At 47.7% G+C, this 20,875-nt stretch overlaps 1 protein-coding gene across 1 annotated transcript in view; it reads right to left on the bottom strand.

Moving 5' to 3' along the window:
* ZNF804A (zinc finger protein 804A) overlaps positions 1-20,875 on the bottom strand; it is a 133,855-nt gene that overhangs the window by 12,195 nt on the left and 100,785 nt on the right. The window contains exon 2 of the mRNA XM_080668893.1: positions 3,441-3,584. Coding sequence (XP_080525019.1) covers positions 3,441-3,584 — 144 coding nt within the window. The remainder of the gene's footprint in view (positions 1-3,440; positions 3,585-20,875) is intronic.

The raw sequence follows: 20,875 nt of genomic DNA, 5'->3' as shown, positions 1-20,875 counted from the left end.
GTGAGTGTGAGATCCGGGAGGGCCAATACACATCACTTGTCCAAACCCTCGTTGGTGATGCAGGCCCGGCGCCCTGGGAAGGCGGAGCTGGACGACACGGAGAGGAGAGCGGACTGCGGTCCCAGGGAGGCGTGGGGCTGGGGCAGTGACCGGGGTGAAGGGAGTGAGAGGTGCCGACTGGCAGGTACCGAACGGCCCCGGGGATGTGAGGGCAGACAGGGAACAGTCTCTCATGTGGCAGTGACTACAGACCGGCCAGCTGGGCACGGGGAACATCGAGGGGACACTATGGCACTACATGCTTGTTAGTCATGGAGCTGTGCACCTCAAACCAGCAGGAAATAATACCGACACACACACACACACACACACACACACACACACACACACACCGCTTCTGCCATAGCAGATGTTCATGATGGAGCAGCCCCAGGTCCTCAAAGGCACTCAAACACACATACAAATGCACGTTTATACAGCTTCCACATGGACGTGTGAGGTGTGCAGTTTTAAGTATTTCCAGTTACCACAGCATCGCCTCCTTTTAAATTAATGAGCTGCGCCTCTGCTCTCCACCAGAGTTCACGCTGATTGAGATGGTGTGTCTCCCTCCAGGGTCCAATGCCCCTGGGCATTATCAAAAGTGACCTTCTGGCCCAGCCTGTGTTGCTAAGTGGCGAGCGTTGACCTATGAACCACGAGGTCACGGTTCTGGTTCTATTCTGGTCAAGGCACCTGCCTGGGTTGTGGGCTTGATTCCCAGTGTGGGGCGTGCAGGAGGCAGCTAGTCAATGATTCTCTCTCATCATTGATGTTTCCCTCTCTCCCTTTCTATATGAAATCAATAAAAACATATAAATTTTATTTGACTTAAAGTGAGCCTCTGCACGTCAGAATCATAGCCTAGACCCTGCCTGATGCCCCCAGCTCACCTCTGGACAGTCTATAGTACCCCAACTTCCCTACCAACCGAACGGGAAAGGTCCTGTGATCCTCTCAGCGAGTGTGATCTTGTAGCACCTACGGCTGAATGAAGCGGAGGGTAGCAATAGCTGGTAAGGTATTCTCCAAACACGCACACCGAGGCACACCCATTTCCAAATACCCAGTTTACATGGTGAAACGTGGATGTAATAATATGTCTTAGGTTTTCAGGAGGAGGGACAATTTTCTCAGATGTATCAACTGCATTGGGAACAACACTCCAGAATCATTTCATAAAACAAACGCCAGGAAATGCAGAATGAAATCAGTACTATTTCCTGCTGGATTTTAATGTTCAAATCAAGCAATCACGTATGCATATGCGTGCCTTTTTAAGGAAGACAATGACTGTTATTTCCACCAAAACCTTCCCCTCAACTGGTGTGCCACGAACTACTACCAGGGAGAAGGAAGGCCAGGCCAGTCCTTCATGTGCTCAACCAGCGATGCCTACGAAGGAAGTTAACTCTATGCCTACGAAGGAAGTTAACTCTGTGCCTAGGAAGGAAGTTAACTCTGTGCCTAGGAAGGAAGTTAACTCTGTGCCTACGAAGGAAGTTAACTCTATGCCTACGAAGGAAGTTAACTCTGTGCCTAGGAAGGAAGTTAACTCTATGCCTAGGAAGGAAGCTAACTCTGTGCCTACGAAGGAAGTTAACTCTGTGCCTACGAAGGAAGTTAACTCTATGCCTACGAAGGAAGTTAACTCTATGCCTACGGAGGAAGTTAACTCTGTGCCTACGAAGGAAGTTAACTCTGTGCCTAGGAAGGAAGTTAACTCTATGCCTACGGAGGAAGTTAACTCTGTGCCTACGAAGGAAGTTAACTCTGTGCCTAGGAAGGAAGTTAACTCTATGCCTACGGAGGAAGTTAACTCTGTGCCTACGAAGGAAGTTAACTCTGTGCCTAGGAAGGAAGTTAACTCTATGCCTACGGAGGAAGTTAACTCTGTGCCTACGAAGGAAGTTAACTCTGTGCCTACGAAGGAAGTTAACTCTGTGCCTAGGAAGGAAGTTAACTCTATGCCTACGGAGGAAGTTAACTATATGCCTACGAAGGAAGTTAACTCTATACCTAGGAAGGAAGCTAACTCTGTGCCTATGAAGGAAGCTAACTCTGTCCCTACACGGCCTGCCTGAGCACAGTTGTTGAGATGAGAGAATGAAAGGAACCACAGAAAATGCATACAATGGGTTCATTAGCACTTAGGTGATCATTTCTCCCCTCTTCTTACTTATGCTCAACAACACTAAATGGACATTCACGGGTGATACTGGTGAGTGATGGCTATAAAGGAACAGATAATTGAGACTGCTGGACGCTAGTGGACCAGGGCGCTGGTCCGCATAGAGGACGGGAAAATGCAGTCTGCATCAGTAACGTAACTGCTGACCTCATCACGCCTTTGAACTCATGCTTGTAGAGCACTGAAAAAAAATCCGCCTTGGATTTACAATTGATAGGGAAATAAAACAACATTAAAATAAACTTAATGGTCTAATCGATGTTTCTCTGTCTCTGGATCTAAACCTCAGAGGGAAGGTAGGAGAGGGTGGGGGGTAAGGGGGAGAGATCAACCAAAGGACTTGTAGGCATGCATATGGGCCTAACCAGTGGACACAGACAACAGGGGGGTGAGGGCATGAGCGGGGGGAAGGGAGGGTCATGGGGGAATAAGGACACATATGTAACACCGTGATCAATAAAGAATAAAAAAAAAAATAAAATAAAAAATAGTTAATAAATAAATAAATAAATAGATAAAAATAAATTAGGCACACGTTAAGTACTTATTTAACCAATCACCCTGGTTATTTTTAGCATCTCATTTTTTTTTTCATGATTTATAGTAAATGCTTTATATACAGAACTAGAAGTAAATTCATTTCTATTTGATAAATACCATTAGCTGCTTAAAATACTGAAACATTTATATACTTGGATATATTGAACAGCTCCTAAGCTGCAGAATATAAGTTTTGAAAATACTGCCAATCACTGAAAGGCAGCTGAAGGGCATCTCTGCATTAATTGTTTATTTCAGACTTCACATTTGGTGCTTTCTTAACGTCTTTTTTTTTTAAATATATTTTATTGATTTTTTTACAGAGAGGAAGGGAGAGGGATAGAGAGTTAGAAACATCGATGAGAGAGAAACATCGATCAGCTGCCTCTTGCACACCTCCTACTGGAGATGTGCCCGCAACCAAGGTCCATGTCCTTGACCGGAATCGAACCCGGGACCCTTCAGTCCGCAGGCCGACGCTCTATCCACTGAGCCAAACCGGTCAGGGCTTTCTTAAAGTCTTTTACTGTGTCATTAGAGTATCATCCCAGATCGTGTCTAAAAGTTGTGTAACAGAGGAAAATAAATAGAACATGACCTGTTCACAGCGTCCACGGGACTCGGGCTGCTCGAGGAGAGCCCAGCAGCAGCGGCCCCGGCCCCCCCTCACCTGCTTGTGCGCGTGGTCGTAGGAGTTGATGTGGTTGTCGAACTCCTGGTGCTTGTGGTACTGCTTGTCGCAGAGCGCACAGTAGAAGTGGGCCTTCAGGTCCCCCAGCGCTTTGGCGATGGCGTTCTCCTTCTCCGCGTAACCCTGCAAAACACGGTTTCAAAGGGGGCACCGTCAGCTCCCCCCGTGTTCACCTCATCCTGATGGTCGTCAACTCGCAGGGAAGAGGGAGGAACGTAACCGCCCAGGCAACCGGATCAAGACAGCCGACACTGACCGACCGGGTCAGAGGGAACGCCGAGTTCAAGGCAGTGACAGGGCCCAGCAGCCGCTGGAGGAAGTGACGGGAAGGACAGCAGATATACCAGGAAGGAAAGTAAACCACAAAGAAATGGGAGCCCCCCTCCGACAAGCTGCCATGCTGACAGCACAGAAACCAGTGACCGTTAGAGAGCTCTGCTGGTTCAACCGTCAGGTACAGAAAACATCTAACTAAATGCTGAACAAATCTAAAGTGTGCCTTTTTTTTTTTTTTTATCAAGCCCATATGGATTACACCGCCATTCAAGTCTCTTTATTTCTGTTTGCTCATTTGTTGCCTTACATAGCCAGAGAGAAACATACCCATCACAGCTAGATTTCATTTCACTCATCTGTTCACCCCGACTCAGGCAGTCTGGGTCGAACATTCAAATATTTTCTTGTCGTCAAGAAGTCAGATTCTTTGCTGCCAGTTCTTTACCTGAACTGAAAGGATTAAGCTGTCAAAGCAGAATGCGCGCATCACAAATAAAGATGGCTCTAAGACAGCCGTGAGCAAACGACGGCCCGCGGGCCGGATCTGGCTGTTTTATCCGGTTCTCTTGCTCTCCCCTCTGCTCCTTTACTTTGAATTTATATTAGTTCACACAAACACTCCATCCATGCTTTTGTTCCGGCCCTCCAGTCCAGTTTAAGAACCCATGGTGGCCCTCGAGTCAAAAAGTTTGCCCACCCCTGCTCTAAGACCAAACCCTGGGAACGATGAAAAAAGCAGCCCGTTACCATCCGCGTTCATTTACAAGCCCACACAGCACCGCGTGTGACTGTGGCTTTTAGGGTTTCTTACAGCTAACTGTGCCTGCTGTGTCATGCCTCCTTCAACGCTGACACTGCCAGACATGAGCACATTTCACACGTGCGGACACCCTGTCCAAGTCTTCCACTGAAGTGCTGACATGAAGACCTACACGTCAATCCCTACCTACCACAGACTGTATTGAACGTCTAATGGACAGGTCCTCTCCGACGCAATTCCTTTAAAATCCCAAACAACACATCCCAGGGCCTGGCAGGCTGCTCCCGAGCACGCGCGGGCACTGGAACGCGGAGGTTCAATGGCACACGCCTCTTTGTGGCCACGGCAACTGTCCTTTTCACCGAATAGAGAGACTGGGACGGCCACTCAGTGTCAATGTTCAAATTACTTCTACAAGCCCGGCTGGCGGGGCTCCGTGGCTGCGGGATTGTCGACCTAGGAACCAGGAGGTCAGGGTTTGATTCCCGGTCAGGGCACAGGCCCAGGGTGGGGGCTCGATCCCCAGTGGGGGGCGTGCAGGAGGCAGCCCATCCATGATTCTCTCTCATCACTGATGTCTCTCTCTTACTCTCTCTCCCTCACCCTCCCTGAAATCAATAAAAATATATTAAAAATAGGTAAATTACTTCTACAAAATTTAAAAGCGGTATACTAACGATAATTCAGTGAATGTGTTTGGGTCCACATCCTATATCATGATTTCACATGATTTGTTTGTATACCCTGTAGGAGACCTTGTGGTACCAGATAAATCCATCTGCCATAATCTATAAATACATTGCCCACTTTCTCACTTTAAAAACAATAATCATCGTTATATTTCATTAGTTTTATCAACTGCATAACAAGAGGTGATACAATGCAAAATCACTCAAATTGTCACATAATTATATCAGTTTCAAGAATTAATTTACCATTTCTTGGCAGATTTGTGGCGACTCTATTTTTTGATGACTTCCCCAATATGCTAAAAACGTTAGCTTAAAAATATGAAAATAACTCATATACATGTAAACTGCTTACTGAACTTTATAAAATCTTTAAAGTATTATTTTGTGGATTAGCCAATTTAAATGAAACAAAAATTAGTACCATGATTTCATAGCTAACATGTGCAAAGCAGAGATAAAATTCCAGTCAATGTAAGTAATAACAGCAACACATTTTGGTTCAAAGCTGAACTACTTCTCCAAACAATATTCTTGAAGAGCAATTTCTTTGCAAACTAGTTGATTTTCCCCATTAATTATACTTTAAGTTAAGCTATTTCCTCTCTTTAAATATTCGGTTATTGCTTTTTGGGGTGTAAGTTTATTTTCCTTCCTAATGTTGATATCCCTCCAGAGAAGCAATAATTGTTTTCTTCTATTTTGTACAAAAGCGTGTGATCTTTGAATAAAGCAAACCTATGTTCTTAGGCAAAGGACATCCTTTAAAAATACTCGCCTCCCTGAAGCATGTCATACTGGTTCAACAAAGACGCCCGTTTCCCCTCGGCGACTTGAAATGAAGGGGTCGGTGAGGAAGTTCAGCAGGGGCTAGCGAGAGGCCACGCTGGTGCTTTGAATTAGATGAGAAATAGGTATATTTCGTATTACTGCGTTCCGGGGAGGGTACACGTAAGAAGTGTTGCACATTTACTAAAAGATACATCACTCAACAGGATGGTCCTGTAGACAAGGGGTGGTAAGATGAGCACCTCGGAATGTAATTTATATGCATAAAAGGAGAAGATGGATTCCTGATTAATTTTAGAGGAGTTCTACTCCTTCCTGAAGTCATACATTTCTGACTTTCTTTCTTTATTTCCTGGCTACAAAATGAAACTGTCTCGCTGAGAGGAAAATAAAGTAAAATAATAGTCCTTAAAACGTGTACCTTCATGCATTTTCAGAAAATGCTTTCTCCAAGAGGCCAGCCTGACACTGTAGGTGTCGGGTCGCAGGGGTTCCCGGCACCTGCTAAGATGAAAATGCAGCCCCCCAGCTTCCCCGTGAGAGCAACACTGTACGGAGAGGGCCCCCTCCCACCGGGGCCAGCAGGCACTGCCCGGGGCTAATTCTGCTTTGTCTCCAACTCCAACGGGCCTGCTGGGCTGTGCATCCGAGCGTGGTGAGCCCGGCAGGCAAGCCCATTGGGAGATAATCATAGGTTCCAAGTACCCAAAAGAAAAGGGATATTTGGCAAAGAGAAACATTTTAACTTGAAAAATGTAGGACCAGAATTGGGGTGCAGCAGACACCAGGCGGGAGGAGGGAGCATTCACGTGTGCTGAGGCCGCCAATGAGCACCGCCCTCGGCCATCTCAGCCCTGACACCACCATCCTCGCTGAACATGGTTAGCCTCCTGGTGACGGGACAGGGATACAATGGTGGGGACCAGCCAGAATGGTAAGAAATGTCCATCTCGCTCTGTTAGCCGTGATTGCTTTGTTCTGATTGAAGAAGGCACAGGCTCACCTGGCTGGGAGGGGCATGTGGGACCTGGGAGCTCACCTGGAAAGGTGGCCCATCCTGTCCATCTGGGAGTTGCCTATGATCATGGAAAGATTGACAACCTTGTTGCAGAAACCAGAGCTGCCAGCCCTTTTCATACCCACAGGCCTTTGCAAATCGCCAGCCCCCATTCCCTGTGAACTGCCCATTGGGCATTCCCTTTTGCCTACTTCTCCACGGAACCTTTGTCCTTCTACCCAGTATAAGCAGCTGGCTTATGGGGGGAAGCAGAGTAGATCTTTGTGGATGGCCCGCTGCTCTCCCATGCTGCCCGCAAGACTGGAATAAACGCTCATAAGGATTTCATCCTGTCTCTGCTTGATTGACAGGCAGCCCAGACCCACTGACTGCCCGTTTACAACTTTACAGACGATGAAAGCAAGACGGGAAGGGCTAAGGTAACTGCCCTGAGGGCTTACGCCCCGTAGAGTGAGTCTGACTTTGGGGGGCTCGGTCTGAGCTACCCCCTAACCCTGACAGTGTCTGCGCCAGAGGAACCGATGGTGGCCTGAAAGAACTCACGCAGTGAACATAAACACGCACAGATTTTAAAAGCAATTAAAAGTTTTAAAATAATGCTTTTTTTTTGTTAAAATATGAACTTATTCAAAATTTAAATACAGGAGACTGGTGAATGCAAAACATTCAAACCTGTCTTTTAATTTAAACGTATGATTGCTGGTCAGTCTGTATATTTCAGGAAGTTGCCATTTATTTTTTAAAGTATTTTTTTATTGATAGCAGAGAGGAAGGAAGAGGGAGAGGGAGAGAGAGAAACATCAGTGATGATCAAGGAGGAGAGAACCACCAATCGGCTGCCTCCTGCACGCCCCACATTGGGGTCCAGCCCGCAACCTGGGCATGTGCCCTGAGGGGGAACCGAACCCTGACCTCCTGGTTCATAGGTCGATGCTCAGCCCCTGAGCTCGGTCAGGGCACATGCCCAGGTTGTGGGCTCCATCCCCAGTGTGGGGCGTGCAGGAGGCAGCTGATCAATTATTCTCTCTCATCATGGATGTTTCCATCTCTCTCTCTCCCTCTCCCTTCCTCTCTGAAATCAATAAAAATACATTTATAAAATTATAAAAAATAAATGTGGGAACAGGTCCCAGCAAGAGGAGACGCCTTGTACGTAGTCACAGAAGCTGGACAACACTGGATGAGGTCGGGGGCAGTCCAACGCCCGGTCATAAAGTGCCTCGCCCAAGGGGGAGTTTGCTGTTGTTCAGACCGTTTACTATAAATGAGAAGAGAGGTCAGGAATAGGGCGGCTTCTCGAAGTGCTTGTGAAGTTGCTCAAGCCGGAGATATGGGGAGTCTGTGTCACAAACCTATATGGAGAGATATTTCAATTCTAACATCAAATGATTCTATGACACATTTGTAGTAGAATAAGTTATCAAGAATCAGCTTATCAGATCTTCACTTCAAGGCTCTTTTCTAAAATTTCCATGGAATTCATGGATCAAGCCTGACACCTGGGCGTATGCCCTGAGCAAGAACTGAACAGGGACCTCCTGGGAACCCAATAGGAAATAAAATCAAGGTGGAACATAAAAAGGTGCCTCAGTCACTGACATGTAATCCAACAAGTGGGAAGTGAGACAGAAATAATACAACCGAGGGTAACAACAGCAGGGTATGCCAGTTCTGGGGAAAAGGTGGCCCAATTCTTGGGTGCTGCTCGGTCAGTTACAGGAAAAGACCATTTCCCAGGAATATCAGCGAAACGCTATGTCCACATGCTTACAACCAGGCTAGCCACTGGGGGCTCATCATTCAGAGGAATTCTTGCTGAAGTGGATATAACTTGTAATAAAATTTTTGAGTGTGTGTGTATGTGTGTGTATGTGTGTATGTGAGCGTGTGTGTGTGTGTATGTGTGTATGTGAGTGTGTGTGTATGTGTGTGAATGTGTGTGTATGTGTGTGCATGTGAGTGTGTGTATGTGAGTGTGAGTATGTGAGTGTGTATGTGTGTGAGTGTGTGTATGTGAGTGTGTGTGTGTATGAGTGAGTGTGTGTTTGTGAGTGTGTATGTGTGTGTGTGTGTATATGTGTATATGTGAGTGTGTATGTGTATGTGTGTATGTGAGTGTGTGTATGTGTGTGTATATGTGTATATGTGAGTGTGTGTATGTGTGTGTATATGTGAGTATGTGTGTACGTGTGTGTATGTGTATATGTGTGTGAGTGTGTGTGTATGTGAGTGTGTATGTGTGTGTATGTGTATATGTGAGTGTGTATGTGAGTGTGTGTATGTGAGTGTATGAGTATGTGAGCGTGTATGTGTGTATATGTGAGTGTGTGTATGTGAGTGTGTGTGTATGTGAGTGTGTATGTGTGTGTGAGTATGTGAGTGTGTATGTGTGTGTGAGTGTGTATGTGAGTGTGTATGTGTGTGTGTGTGTGTGTGTGTGTGTGTGTGTAGTAGCAGCATGGTTTAGGAGGCGATCTAAATATCCACATTCTTGGGGGAGGGTAAGCAGAATATGGATGATATTGGTAATGTGCAGCTGGACATGCGGGAACATTGAAAAGGTGTAAAACAATGAATGTGGTATCATGTCATTTACATATATTTAAAGCACTGAAAACTACGTGTGTACATGTAAGAACAGAGCGTGTGTACATTTAAGAACACTTATTACACAAGGTAGAATACATGTCTTTGTGGAGTGAGGAGCAAAGATTAAAAAAAAAAATAGGCTAAGTCACGAGTGAGGCCTTCATGACCAGATGGTCCCAATGAGCTACGAACCAGGAGTAAGAGGGACTCACCTACTGACATCTGCGTCTCAGAATTAAAAAAAAGGAAAAGTTCCAGACCCAATATTCATGCCAGAGCAGTTTTAAAGGTCAAACAACCCACGTTTCTGTGAGTAGCAACTAATACTATAATTCGTGATCACATTACAGAGAAGAAAAGGTATTTGTCTCACTGACAAGAAATATGCATTAACAATTAGCATTTAAGCAACATAGCATAATACCAATTTCTGGGAAGAATTGGGCGTTTCTCTAAACGACGTTCTACCTGTAGTTTTCCTACTGATCTGTGGTGCTGGACCGACGTAACCAGGGCTGCATGCGCAAGGAGCCACACACAGCTGCGTGGTTCAGCAGGCGGCACAGTCCCGCTGGGCCAGGGATGGCCCGACAGGAGATCCTGGCGACCCACGGCCACCTGCTGGCCAAGGGACCACACGGTGACAGGCCCTCCGTAACGCCCGTGGGCTAAGGGGTGGATGCGTGACGATGACGTGGGTCAAGGAGAGGGGTAACCGGCACAGCTAACGGGCAGAGCTCGTACACGCTGATGTGTTTATAGGTCTTCGGAATGACAGAACCAGCACAAAGGGCCCTCGGAGGATAATGAATCCCGGAATGCCTCTGTATCCTGGAAATGGCTTTATTTTCCGCACGTGGTGCGATTGAGGAGCTGAGGTTTCTCTCTCGCCAAGAGAAGCCGTCCGTGAAAAGTTCAGAGAGGCCGGGCCGGTGTGGCTCCGTGGTTGAGCATTGGCCTACAAACCAGGAGGTCACAGTCCCATTCCCGCTCAGGGCACAGGCCCGGGTTGCCGATCAAGGATCCCCTCTCCTCATTGATGTTTCTCTCTCTCTCTCTCTCTCCCTCTCCCTTCCTCTCTGAAATCAATAAAAGTAGGTTTTAAAAAATTGTGGAAAGAATGATGGATTTCTACAACAGGACATCCGGGCCCCGGGTATGTGCACAGCACGTTGGGTGAACCGAGATTGACAGAAAGTAGACTGTCTCCCAGGCCCTGGTCTTCCCACCCCCTCGGGGCTGTCCGCTGCCCTGGCGGTCATGTTGTTTTGTGTTTAATGGAGCCGACCTCACACCAGGAGATTCCTCTTCTCGGATCTGAGCACGATTGAGCCACCTGGAGGCTGCAGAGGTCAGCGTGTTTCCATCCGAGTTTGCATTCAAATCAGCTGCCCAGAGCAGATTCAAATCAGCTGCCCGAGACACCCAATTTCTCTCAGGTTCTCAAAGAACACGAATGCCACCGAAATGCTGTTTTAGTGAGATATTAACATCCCTCCAACATCCAACGTTTCAAATGTTTTTAATTTTTAAAAGGGCTTTAAAAGAAGATAAAAACGCCCATTTCTCCTTAGGGGAAAAATTCTGATAGCACCTAGCCAATAATCAGCTCTGCTCCGAGAAAGAGGAATTAAACAATCAGGTGATTTTTTTATCCTAAAAAATGTTTAAAGTATAGCACAGTAAAAAGAAATGAAAAAAATAATCTTTTAACAACAAAGTCTCAACAACCAGAGCCAGGAGTTACTATCACCAACACTAACCTTTCAACTGAATGCAAGTCTGTGGGCAACGTGCATTGCGACGGGCAGGGGAGTAACAGGCGCGGAACCTCCAGAGGGAAAGCTGGCTCGTCTCCTCTCAACGTTTAACACAGAACCTCCTCCGTCGTCCTTCCCACCTGAGAGAGAGCAGCTTCCAAAATTGTCTGAAATCCACGCTTTTCCCTCCCAGTGCACTCCGGAGACTATAAAACTCCCTTGGTTGTAGAGCTCTCTTCTAGCAGAAGGACTATATTTTTGCCTCTTTACCCCTAACTTACGCCCACGAATGGAGGCTACAGCTAAGGAGAATTTATATTTCGTCGTTCAGGTAAGTTTTCAGTCGTAGCCGGTAACACTCCTAGCCAGCCATCCCACCCAGGCTGCATTCCCTCACCGGGAAAACGCTTTCCTCCCACAGAATCCGGTCAGTGCTCCCAGCACCAATTTAGTCCTTTCCCAGCGAAGGGAAGGTGGCTCGCCAGGAGATACAGCTATTAAAGTTCGGGTGACCAGACACGGCAAGGCGCACTCAATTGTGGACTAACAGTTTTGTGTGTGTGTGTGTTGTGTGTATGTGTGTTTATAAATATATTTTTATTGACTTCAGAGAGAGAGAGAGAGAGAGAGAGAGAGGAAGGGAGGGAGAGAGAAACATCCATGATGAGAGAGAATCATGGATCAGCTGCCTCCTGCACACCTCCTACTGGGATGGAGCCCGCAACCCGGGCACGTGCCCTGACCGGGAATCGAATTGTGACCTCCTGGTTCCTAGGTAGATGGCTCAACCCCTGAGTCATGCAGGTTGGGCCTGTTTTCTCTTTAAACCCCGCTCACCACTGGGAGCTGCCGGGTGGCTCAGTGACGAGCCGAAACAGGAGTGGCTCTGAGCACCTACAACAGCATTGCTGCTTAAACCACTTCCGGCGGGAAGAAGTCGTCTCCAATGACAACGCACTCAGGTAGCATCAATGCGGTCCCTTCTACAGTCAATCACAGTAACGATTATAAATTGGAACCAACTCTCTGTCACCACAGTCCTCAAGCTTCACCCCCCGATGAGAATCTCTGTTATCAAACCTGGGACTGTAGGGTTGGTGAGCAGATGACATATTTCTCTGGATAAATATGGGTTCATAACAATTTTTTGTTATCTTCACCTGAGAGTATTTCCTCCATTGATTTTTAGAGAAAATGGAAGGGAGGAGGGTTGAGAGGAGACAGAGAGAGAGGTCAAATGTGAGAGAGACACATCGACTGGTTGCCTCCTGACCTGCCACCAGGGTTCATGCCCTTGACCAGGAATGGAACCCGAGACCCTTCACGGCACAGGCCGATGCGCCAACCACTGGGGACACCGGCCAGCTCTGGTTTGGAATAATTTAAGACTTGCTTCAAGATGGACTTCTCACAGTAAATAAATCAGGTAGATTTCAAAACTGACCTCTTCTATCTAGGTGCTTGCTAAAGGTTTAGACTTGTTTTTTCCATAGAATTACTAAATACAATTTCCACTAACTAGAATTTATTGCCTTCCTTCAACTAACAATGTGTCCTAAAATTTTTAAAAGAGTTTTCCAATGAAAATCTAAAAACCGCCCAACAGTTTACCCAGGAATCAATGGTAATCCTCACTGGTCCTCCTTCACTTACCTCTTAAATCCGATTTCATGTATTTAAGCTGCTTAATATCTCCCCATTCAACTCCCCCCCCCCCCACACTTCTGTGCCACTTCCCACTTCTCTCCTGGATTAAAGGTCTTCTAACTCCCCTTTCCTTCCAAACACAGTATTCACAATGTTGACAGTGCCTTCTCTTCACTGCAAATCTCAATCATTCACTGCTCTGCTACCCTATATAATAAAAACCTAATATGCACATCGACCAAACAGCAGAATGACTGGTGGAATGACCAGTCGCTATGATGTGCACTGACCACCAGGGGGCAGAGCTGCCCCCAGCCCGCAGGCCCCAGGCCAGCCAAGGTGGGTGCCAGCGGGGGGGGGGGGGGGAGCCCTGATTGCTCCATCGGTCACCCCACAGATTAGCCCTGATCGCTGGCCAGGCCTAGGGACCCTACCTGTGCATGAATTCTGTGCACTGGGCCTCTAGTAGGTTTATAATTATCCAAACCATTTAAAGTGATTTTTGTCTTTTTAATTAAATGTATTGGGGTGACACTGGTTAATAAAAATTATGAAGGTTTCAAGGGTACAATCCTCTGATGCAGCCTCTGTATACTCCACGGTGTGCCCACCACTCAAAGTCACCATTCGTTTATCATAAAGTTCTCGTATAACCCCACCCCTCCGGGTCTCAACCTCCCCTCTAACCACTAACAGCTTAGGATCCAAGGACGGGAAAGGACGTGTAGTTACTCCAGCTGATTCAAGTACCCGAGGTGCCCTTCCTCTGAGAGGACCGAAGAAGAGATTTTTCAACAAAACAAAAGTAAGTAAATAAAAAGCAGCAGACACGGCGCGGGAAGACACCATACTCAGCGTTCGGTAGTCAAGGACTGTCGTGGGTAACAGTGTGGGAGAGAAGGGAGGCCGTGCGGGTAAGTAAGGCAGGTCGGAGCTCATATACATCGGGCAGAAACGGATCCCTTTAGAAATCAGGAAGGATGGGGAGAGGAGGCCACTGGCTAAGCACTGGAAACTGAACGACTGAAAAACAAAATCCAGGGAAGGAGAAATTCCTGAACTTAATTAAGAGAGGGGACAGTACGTGCTGAGCTCCTACCGTCTTACAGGTGTGTAGGAACCACCAGAGCCCCTTCCCAGAGTCTCCTACTCTGTCCCAGGGAAAGTGCCAAGTGCTCGTTCTGACCATCGAGGGTGGAACTGTGTTCCAAACGCACACACGGGGCAGGACGGGCCCAGTCCCCCCGTAACGGCCACGAGGGGTTAGAGGAGACATCCAGCTGTCACGGGGGAACTGGGCACTCCTGCCAAGCGGCTGCTGAATCCGTCGGGAGCCGTCGCCCGCTCTGCGTGTAAGCGAATATAGCACCGTGGCCAGAGCCGCAGTCCATCAGGCGTCCCTGGACCGTCTCCCTGCCCGCGGGACCCCGAGTCAGTCAGGAGGAAAATGAGGTGGTGAGCGATGGGAGTCCCTGGCTCAGTGCGTTTGTCAAATGGCAGCTTATGTGCTATGCTTGTATGTTTCTTAAAATGACATTTTAGAGATGTAGGTGTTTATAAATATCAAAACAAGGAACACGACCAGGGGCCATGAACTGGCCTGCGAGCGAGACACAGAACAACGGACGCCGAGCAGGTACCCATCGTGCTTCCTCACCTGGCAAAGGTAACCTGGGAGCTCGCCATTCGCTGCCAGGGGCTGGCTTTCTGTGTTGTATGGTCGATGAGTCTAAAGATCAGTCTATTAACTATGCATAATAAAGCCTTTCATGAGATCCTGGTCACTATCAAACTTAAACTGTATTAGTAACTTAGTCACTCCTTTTACAATAGAAATGAAATAGCAAATCACCATAAACACTGATATTATAAGCTTTCTGTATTTGAGAAAATAGGAGTTGTGAAAATAAAATCAAGTAACATATATTATACTAGAGGCCCGGTGCACGAAATTCGTGCATGGGGGTGTGTGTCCCTCAGCCCAGCCTGCACCCTCTCCAATCTGGGACCCCTCAATGGATGTCTGACTGCCCGTTTAGGCCCAATCAGTCAGACATCCCTCTCAAAATCCAGGACTGCTGGCTCCCAACTGCTCGCCTGCCTGCCTTCCTGATTGCCCCTAACCGCTTCTGCCTGCCAGCCTGATCACCCCCTAACTGCCCTCCCCTGCAGGCCTGGTCACTCCTAACTGCCCTCCCCTGCAGGCATGGTCACCCCTAACTGCTCTCCCCTGCAGGCCTGGTCACCCCTAACTGCCCTCCCCTGCAGGCCTGGGTCCCCCACAACTGCTCTCCCATGCAGGCCTGTGTCCCTCCCAACTGCCTTTCCCTGCAGGACCGGTTTCCCCCAACTTCCCTCCTCCGCCGGCCTGGTCACCCCTAACTACCCTCCCCTGCTGGCCTGATCACCCACAACTGCCCTCCCTTGCAGACCTGGTCCCTCCCAACTGCCCTCCCCTGTTGGCCATCTTGTGGCGGCCATCTTGTGTCCACATGGGGACAGAATCTTTGACCACATGGGGGCAGCCATCTTGTGTGTTGGAGTGATGGTCAATCTGCATATTACTCTTTTATTAGATAGGATTGTTCTTACTTTGATAACCTGTTATTGCCATCATTTGAGAATCTTTAATTATGTGTTACACTAACAGATAAGAACCTGCATTTAATTATGGAACTCATCAAAATACCATCCTAACTTGTGTATTTTTCTCAAATACTCAATCTTTTGAAATAAGAACTACTTAGGAATTTCAAAGATTTTGCGACTCCATGTTAGGGTCTTGGTTTATCATACATTGTATGAGAAAATATTAGATGAAAAGATCTAGTATGATTGAATAATTATAAGACATTACCCCAAAGAAAGCATACACGTCTAAAGAAGATAAAGGCAGAGAATTATTTCGTCTGTGGCAACAGACTCCTGACCTGCTTCAAGCACCCGCCCTGCGGGACTCACTCCCGAACTGTACGCACTGGTCCCTCACTTTTGAGCCAGAATGTTAAACATGGTCACTGCTTAGACGGCTAACTTCTTCCCCAGCGTAACTTTCATTTTCTGAAAAGAAACCCCTATACATGCCGAAGTCGAGTTCAGAGCCGAGACGGACACGTGTCAGCTCTTGAAGGTGACGCTCTGGTGTGGATGGACTTAGACACGGCAGGTCCTTCGTCAGAACAGACGGGCTGACCCCTCGCACTCCAAGTCTCCCACCCCAGGGGCTGCTCGAAGCCACACCCATGGGAGGAAAAGGTACGCGCCCGCAGCTCCCCAGGTGAAGGGGATCCTTGCTTACATCAGATTCAGTCCCTGTGTTTAGAAAAAGCCAGAAATGCAAGTGGGTTTAATAGGTCAGGCAACTCGACTCGGGTCGAGAAGGGCCCTCAGCCGCTAGGCATGTGACTGTGTCCCAGGCGGCTCTTGGGAGCCCGAAACTGCAGAGTAAATTCTCCGCAGTGACCTGTCCGTGACAACGCCTCACTCCTGTCCCGGGAAGGCCATGGGGTGTGAGATTCCCTGTTTGTAGAGCAAAGAAGCCACCTTTGAAGCAGAGGGTTTTCTGAAGAATAAACCAGGGAACGTGTAAAAGCAGCTCCTAACAAGTAACACGTTGTACAGCGTCCAGCTCCTAATCATGCAGGCGCCCTCAAACTACGGCCCGCGGGCCACAGGCGGCCCGCCGAGGACATGGATCCAGCCCGCCGGGGGCCGCTGCCTGTCCTGCTTAGCAGCCGACGCGTCCCGGGCCCGCAGTGCGCACAGGAATTTGTTCATAGTTTTTTTTAAACTATAGTCCGGCCCTCCCACGGTCTGAGGGACAGGGACCTGGCCCCCTGTTTAAAAAGTCTGAGGACCCCTGTAAATGGAACGAGAAAACCGACACCCCAGTACCTTCCCTGCAGGATGAGGGTTTACAGCCATTTACGGGTCAGAATAGCCTGGAATTCACAATTAAGTTATCGAGCCAGTGAACTTTCTATCAAAATGTTAGCTTTCGACTTTTCTACCCTTTGAACCAGCCATTTATCTTTCCGATCATTCATTCACTCAATGCCAACCTGGCGATGTCCCCGGAGACAAACCCACCCACCGAAACTGGCGGCACGGCCTGGCCGTCTATCGTGTTCACGGGATCAGTAGACACACTCCGTACCCTCGCGGAGGCCACAGTGTCCAGTCAATAAGCAGACGCCTGAGTAAGTCCCAGGAGTCAGGCCTGTTATGTGCCGGGCAAAGAAGACTGGACAAGATACAAAAAAGGCCCACCTTTCTGACCGAGCTTCACCAGGCGCATGAAACCCGGGATAATTAACATGTACACAGCGTGCTTCAAACACACAGAGGCACAGCCTGTACAGACACATCTGAAAAGGGGAGCCGCACTCTTTCACTTCATTTCTGGTTCTTATTACTTTTTAAAAACTCTTTATATATATATTCATTTATGTATTTCAGAGAGAAAGGGAGAGGGAGAGAGAGAGAAACATCAATGATGAGAGAGAGTCACTGATCGGCGGCCTCCTGCACGCCCCATGCTGGGGATCGCGCCCACAACCCGGGCCCGTGCCCTTGACTGGGAATGGAACCTGGGACCCTTTCGTCCGCAGGTCAACACTCTATCCACGGAGCCACCCCGGCTTGGGTGGGAGGGTCACTCTCAATGGGACCAAGAGAAAAGGCTAAAAGAAGGAAAACTAAACAGGCGCAGCCAGGAGGGAGGTCAGAGCGCGTGTGGGAACCGGTGATAGATGTTGGCTGGTTAGCGTTAGGGAACGTGGAGGATGCTGGGAGATAGCCCTGTAGAGCTCAGCGGGGTCAGAGGACACTAAAGCACGCATAAGAGATCATTACACCCTGGTCGGGCAGTGTCGTTGGTTAGAACGTCCTCCCATACGCCAAGGTGGCAGGCTGATCCCCAGTCGGGGCCCATACGAGAAGCAACCGATGAATGCGCAAACCAGTGGAACAACAAACTGATGTTTCTCTTTCTCCAATCAATAAAAAATTAAGATAAGTAAAACATTTTAGCCTGGGCTGCATGGCTCAGTGGTTGAGTATTGACCTGTGAACCATGAGGTCATAGTTCAATTCCAGGTCGAGGCACATGCCCAGGTTTTGAGCTCAATCAATGATTCTCTCTCAGTGATTCTCTCTCATCATTGATGTTTCTATCTCTCCCTCCCCCTCCTTTCCTCTCTGAAATCAATAAAAATACATTAAAAAACAAAATAAAAAAGATCCTTGATCAGTCCTTTAATTTTGCCCTTGGTACTTTTTACTATATTCATAAAAAAATTCAACTTAGGCAAAATCTTACCTAAGATGGCCAGATTCTCAACTGAAACACGTCACAATATTTCTCCTTCTACAAATCCCTATTTTCTAGCAATTTAAATTCCATATTTTAAATTTAAATTTTCAACACCAACTCAAATCCTAGTTCTCCCAGGAAATCCTGACGGAGATTCAAGAATGAACATCTGACAGTTTTTCAGAGGTTTTCACATTTGCGTTATCTTGACAGGAAGATCACATGTCATGTCTCCAAACAGACCAGGCAAGCACCTGGGGTCAGAGGTTAAGCCTGCACGTTGGTTTTTCATTCTCGTAGAGGCTGCTGGAGGGCCTACAATCGGAAAGTAACTTTAAAAACCCATCTTTCTACAATTTCCTGGTACAGATGAATGTAGGAATACCGTAAAACACGCAATAATGTGGTTTTGATATTCTTCCCCGGCCGTGAACGCTCAGAATTCTGAGTCTTCCATCCAGTTTTGCTAATGTGACTCACCTCCCAACCACACGCATGTGCAGGTCATCTGACTGTCTGTCTGTACGGGGCTGACGTATATGTTACTGGCTCGGTGGAGGGGGTTGCTTGACTTAAAGGTGCCTCGCTCTACCCAAGTAAATATTTGTAATATGCATTTCCCTCTATGTATTGTTATGCCTTAAGGAGAGCAGAGGAACGCAGTACTGCCTGCATTCTCCGGAGAACGGGAGGAACGGTACCACAGCCACAAAACAGCCCCAAACAGGGCAGGGACACAGCCTCAGAATCAACCATGTTTTACACTCACATTTTGCAAAGGTTTTGGGCATTTGAAGAGTTTATATAGTACTCCTGCTGCTTCTAGAGCAAAAGACGTGAACGTATCAAAGCACTGAATAGTTTAAACTGTATATATAAATAAACAGAGTCAGGGACAGGGGTGAAGAGAGGGAGAGAGAGAGGGAGAGGGAGCGAGGGAGAGAGAGAGACTGGGTGATGGGTTGCCTCCTGCACCCATCCGACAGGGGCAGAGACGGGACCTACAGACCGTGTACCTGCCTGTGACCTGGAATCGAATCCGTGACCTTCTGGTGCTCAGGCCGAAGCTCAACCCCGGAGCCATGCAGGCCAGGGCAAACACGGGCTTCTTGTTAACTGTGTTTTAGTTCTTTTTCCAAGAACGAACAATGCCTTAGGATGCCAAAGACATATATGTCATGCAGCCCGCAGGGCCAGTAGCTGATACTCAAATCCGTATGGAAAGGAATACAGAAAACGTCTCCTAAACGTACACCTACGGAAATGGAAGGAACAGGTGTCGTTTGCCACCATGGCTAGAATTCAGGGGTGTTGACTGCATCTTCCTTAGAGGTCGGTATAAGCCAGCCTTGGGCAAACTACGGCCCGCGGGCCGGATCCGGCTGTTCTACCCGGTTCTCTTGCTCTCCCCTCCGCTCCTTTACTTTGAATTTATATTAGTTCACACAAACACTCCATCCATGCTTTTGTTCCGGCCCTCCGGTCCAGTTTAAGAACCCATGGTGGCCCTCGAGTCAAAAAGTTTGCCCACCCCTGGTATAAGCTGTAAACGACTCGACGTGCAGAGAACAACAGAGCGCTCTGCCCCAAACCGCACGATTCCCTGGCGACGGCGCGGTGGGGCGCGGTGGGCAACGGTTCCCCGCGCTCCTTACAGAATCCCAGCCTGATTTCAATGCTGTGTGTGACTCTCTGCTGCATGGATCTGCAGAGCGAGGAAGCAGCCTCTTAAAGTGACACATTGACTGCCATGTCGTGAACTGTGTCATTATTAAAATATGAAGGTACATGCTGACAGTCTAGGTGGATTCGGTAATGCTAAATGGGAAGCTTAATCTGTAACACGATGGTGGTCTAACGCTGCCTCTCTTTGCTCTGAAATTTTCAGTCAAAGGAAAGGGAAGGAAGGGAAGTCGACTGGAGATCAGGTTTCTAGAAAACCATGGCACACCCATGTCCAGGTATATCTGATCCGTGTGGTTCAAGACTGAAAAGGAGTGGTTGTTATTTTTTTAAAGGGGAGATTCTTTTTAAAAAATGGATTGTTTTGCCAAAACCGGTTTGGTTCAGTGGATAGAGCGTCGGCCTGCGGACTGAAGGGTCCCGGTTCGATTCCGGTCAAGGGCATGTACCTTGGTTGCGGGCACATCCCCAGTGGGAGGTGTGCAGGAGGCAGCTGATCGATGTCTCTCTCTCATCGATGTTTCTAACTCTCTATCCCTCTCCCTTCTTCTCTGTAAAAAATCAGTAAAATATATTTTAAAAAAAATAAAATAAAATAAAATTCTAAGTATTGCCCTGACCAGTGTGGCTCAGTGGATAGAGCGTCGGCTTGCGGACTGAAGGGTCCCGGGTTCGATTCCGGTCAAGGGCATGTACCTTGGTTGCGGGCACATCCCCAGTGGGAGGTGTGCAGGAGGCAGCTGATTGATGTTTCTCTCATATCAATGTTTCTAACTCTCTATCCCTCTCCCTTCCTCTCTGTAAAAAATCAATAAAATATATAAAAAAATGGATTGTTTTACTTAATTACTTTTATTGTTGACATGTTACAGATGTCCCCCATTTCCAC

The sequence above is a fragment of the Plecotus auritus genome (genome assembly GCF_963455305.1).
Source record: "Plecotus auritus genome assembly, chromosome: 5".
Taxonomy (NCBI): domain Eukaryota; kingdom Metazoa; phylum Chordata; class Mammalia; order Chiroptera; family Vespertilionidae; genus Plecotus; species Plecotus auritus.
This window is presented reverse-complemented; position numbering and strand designations above follow the sequence as displayed.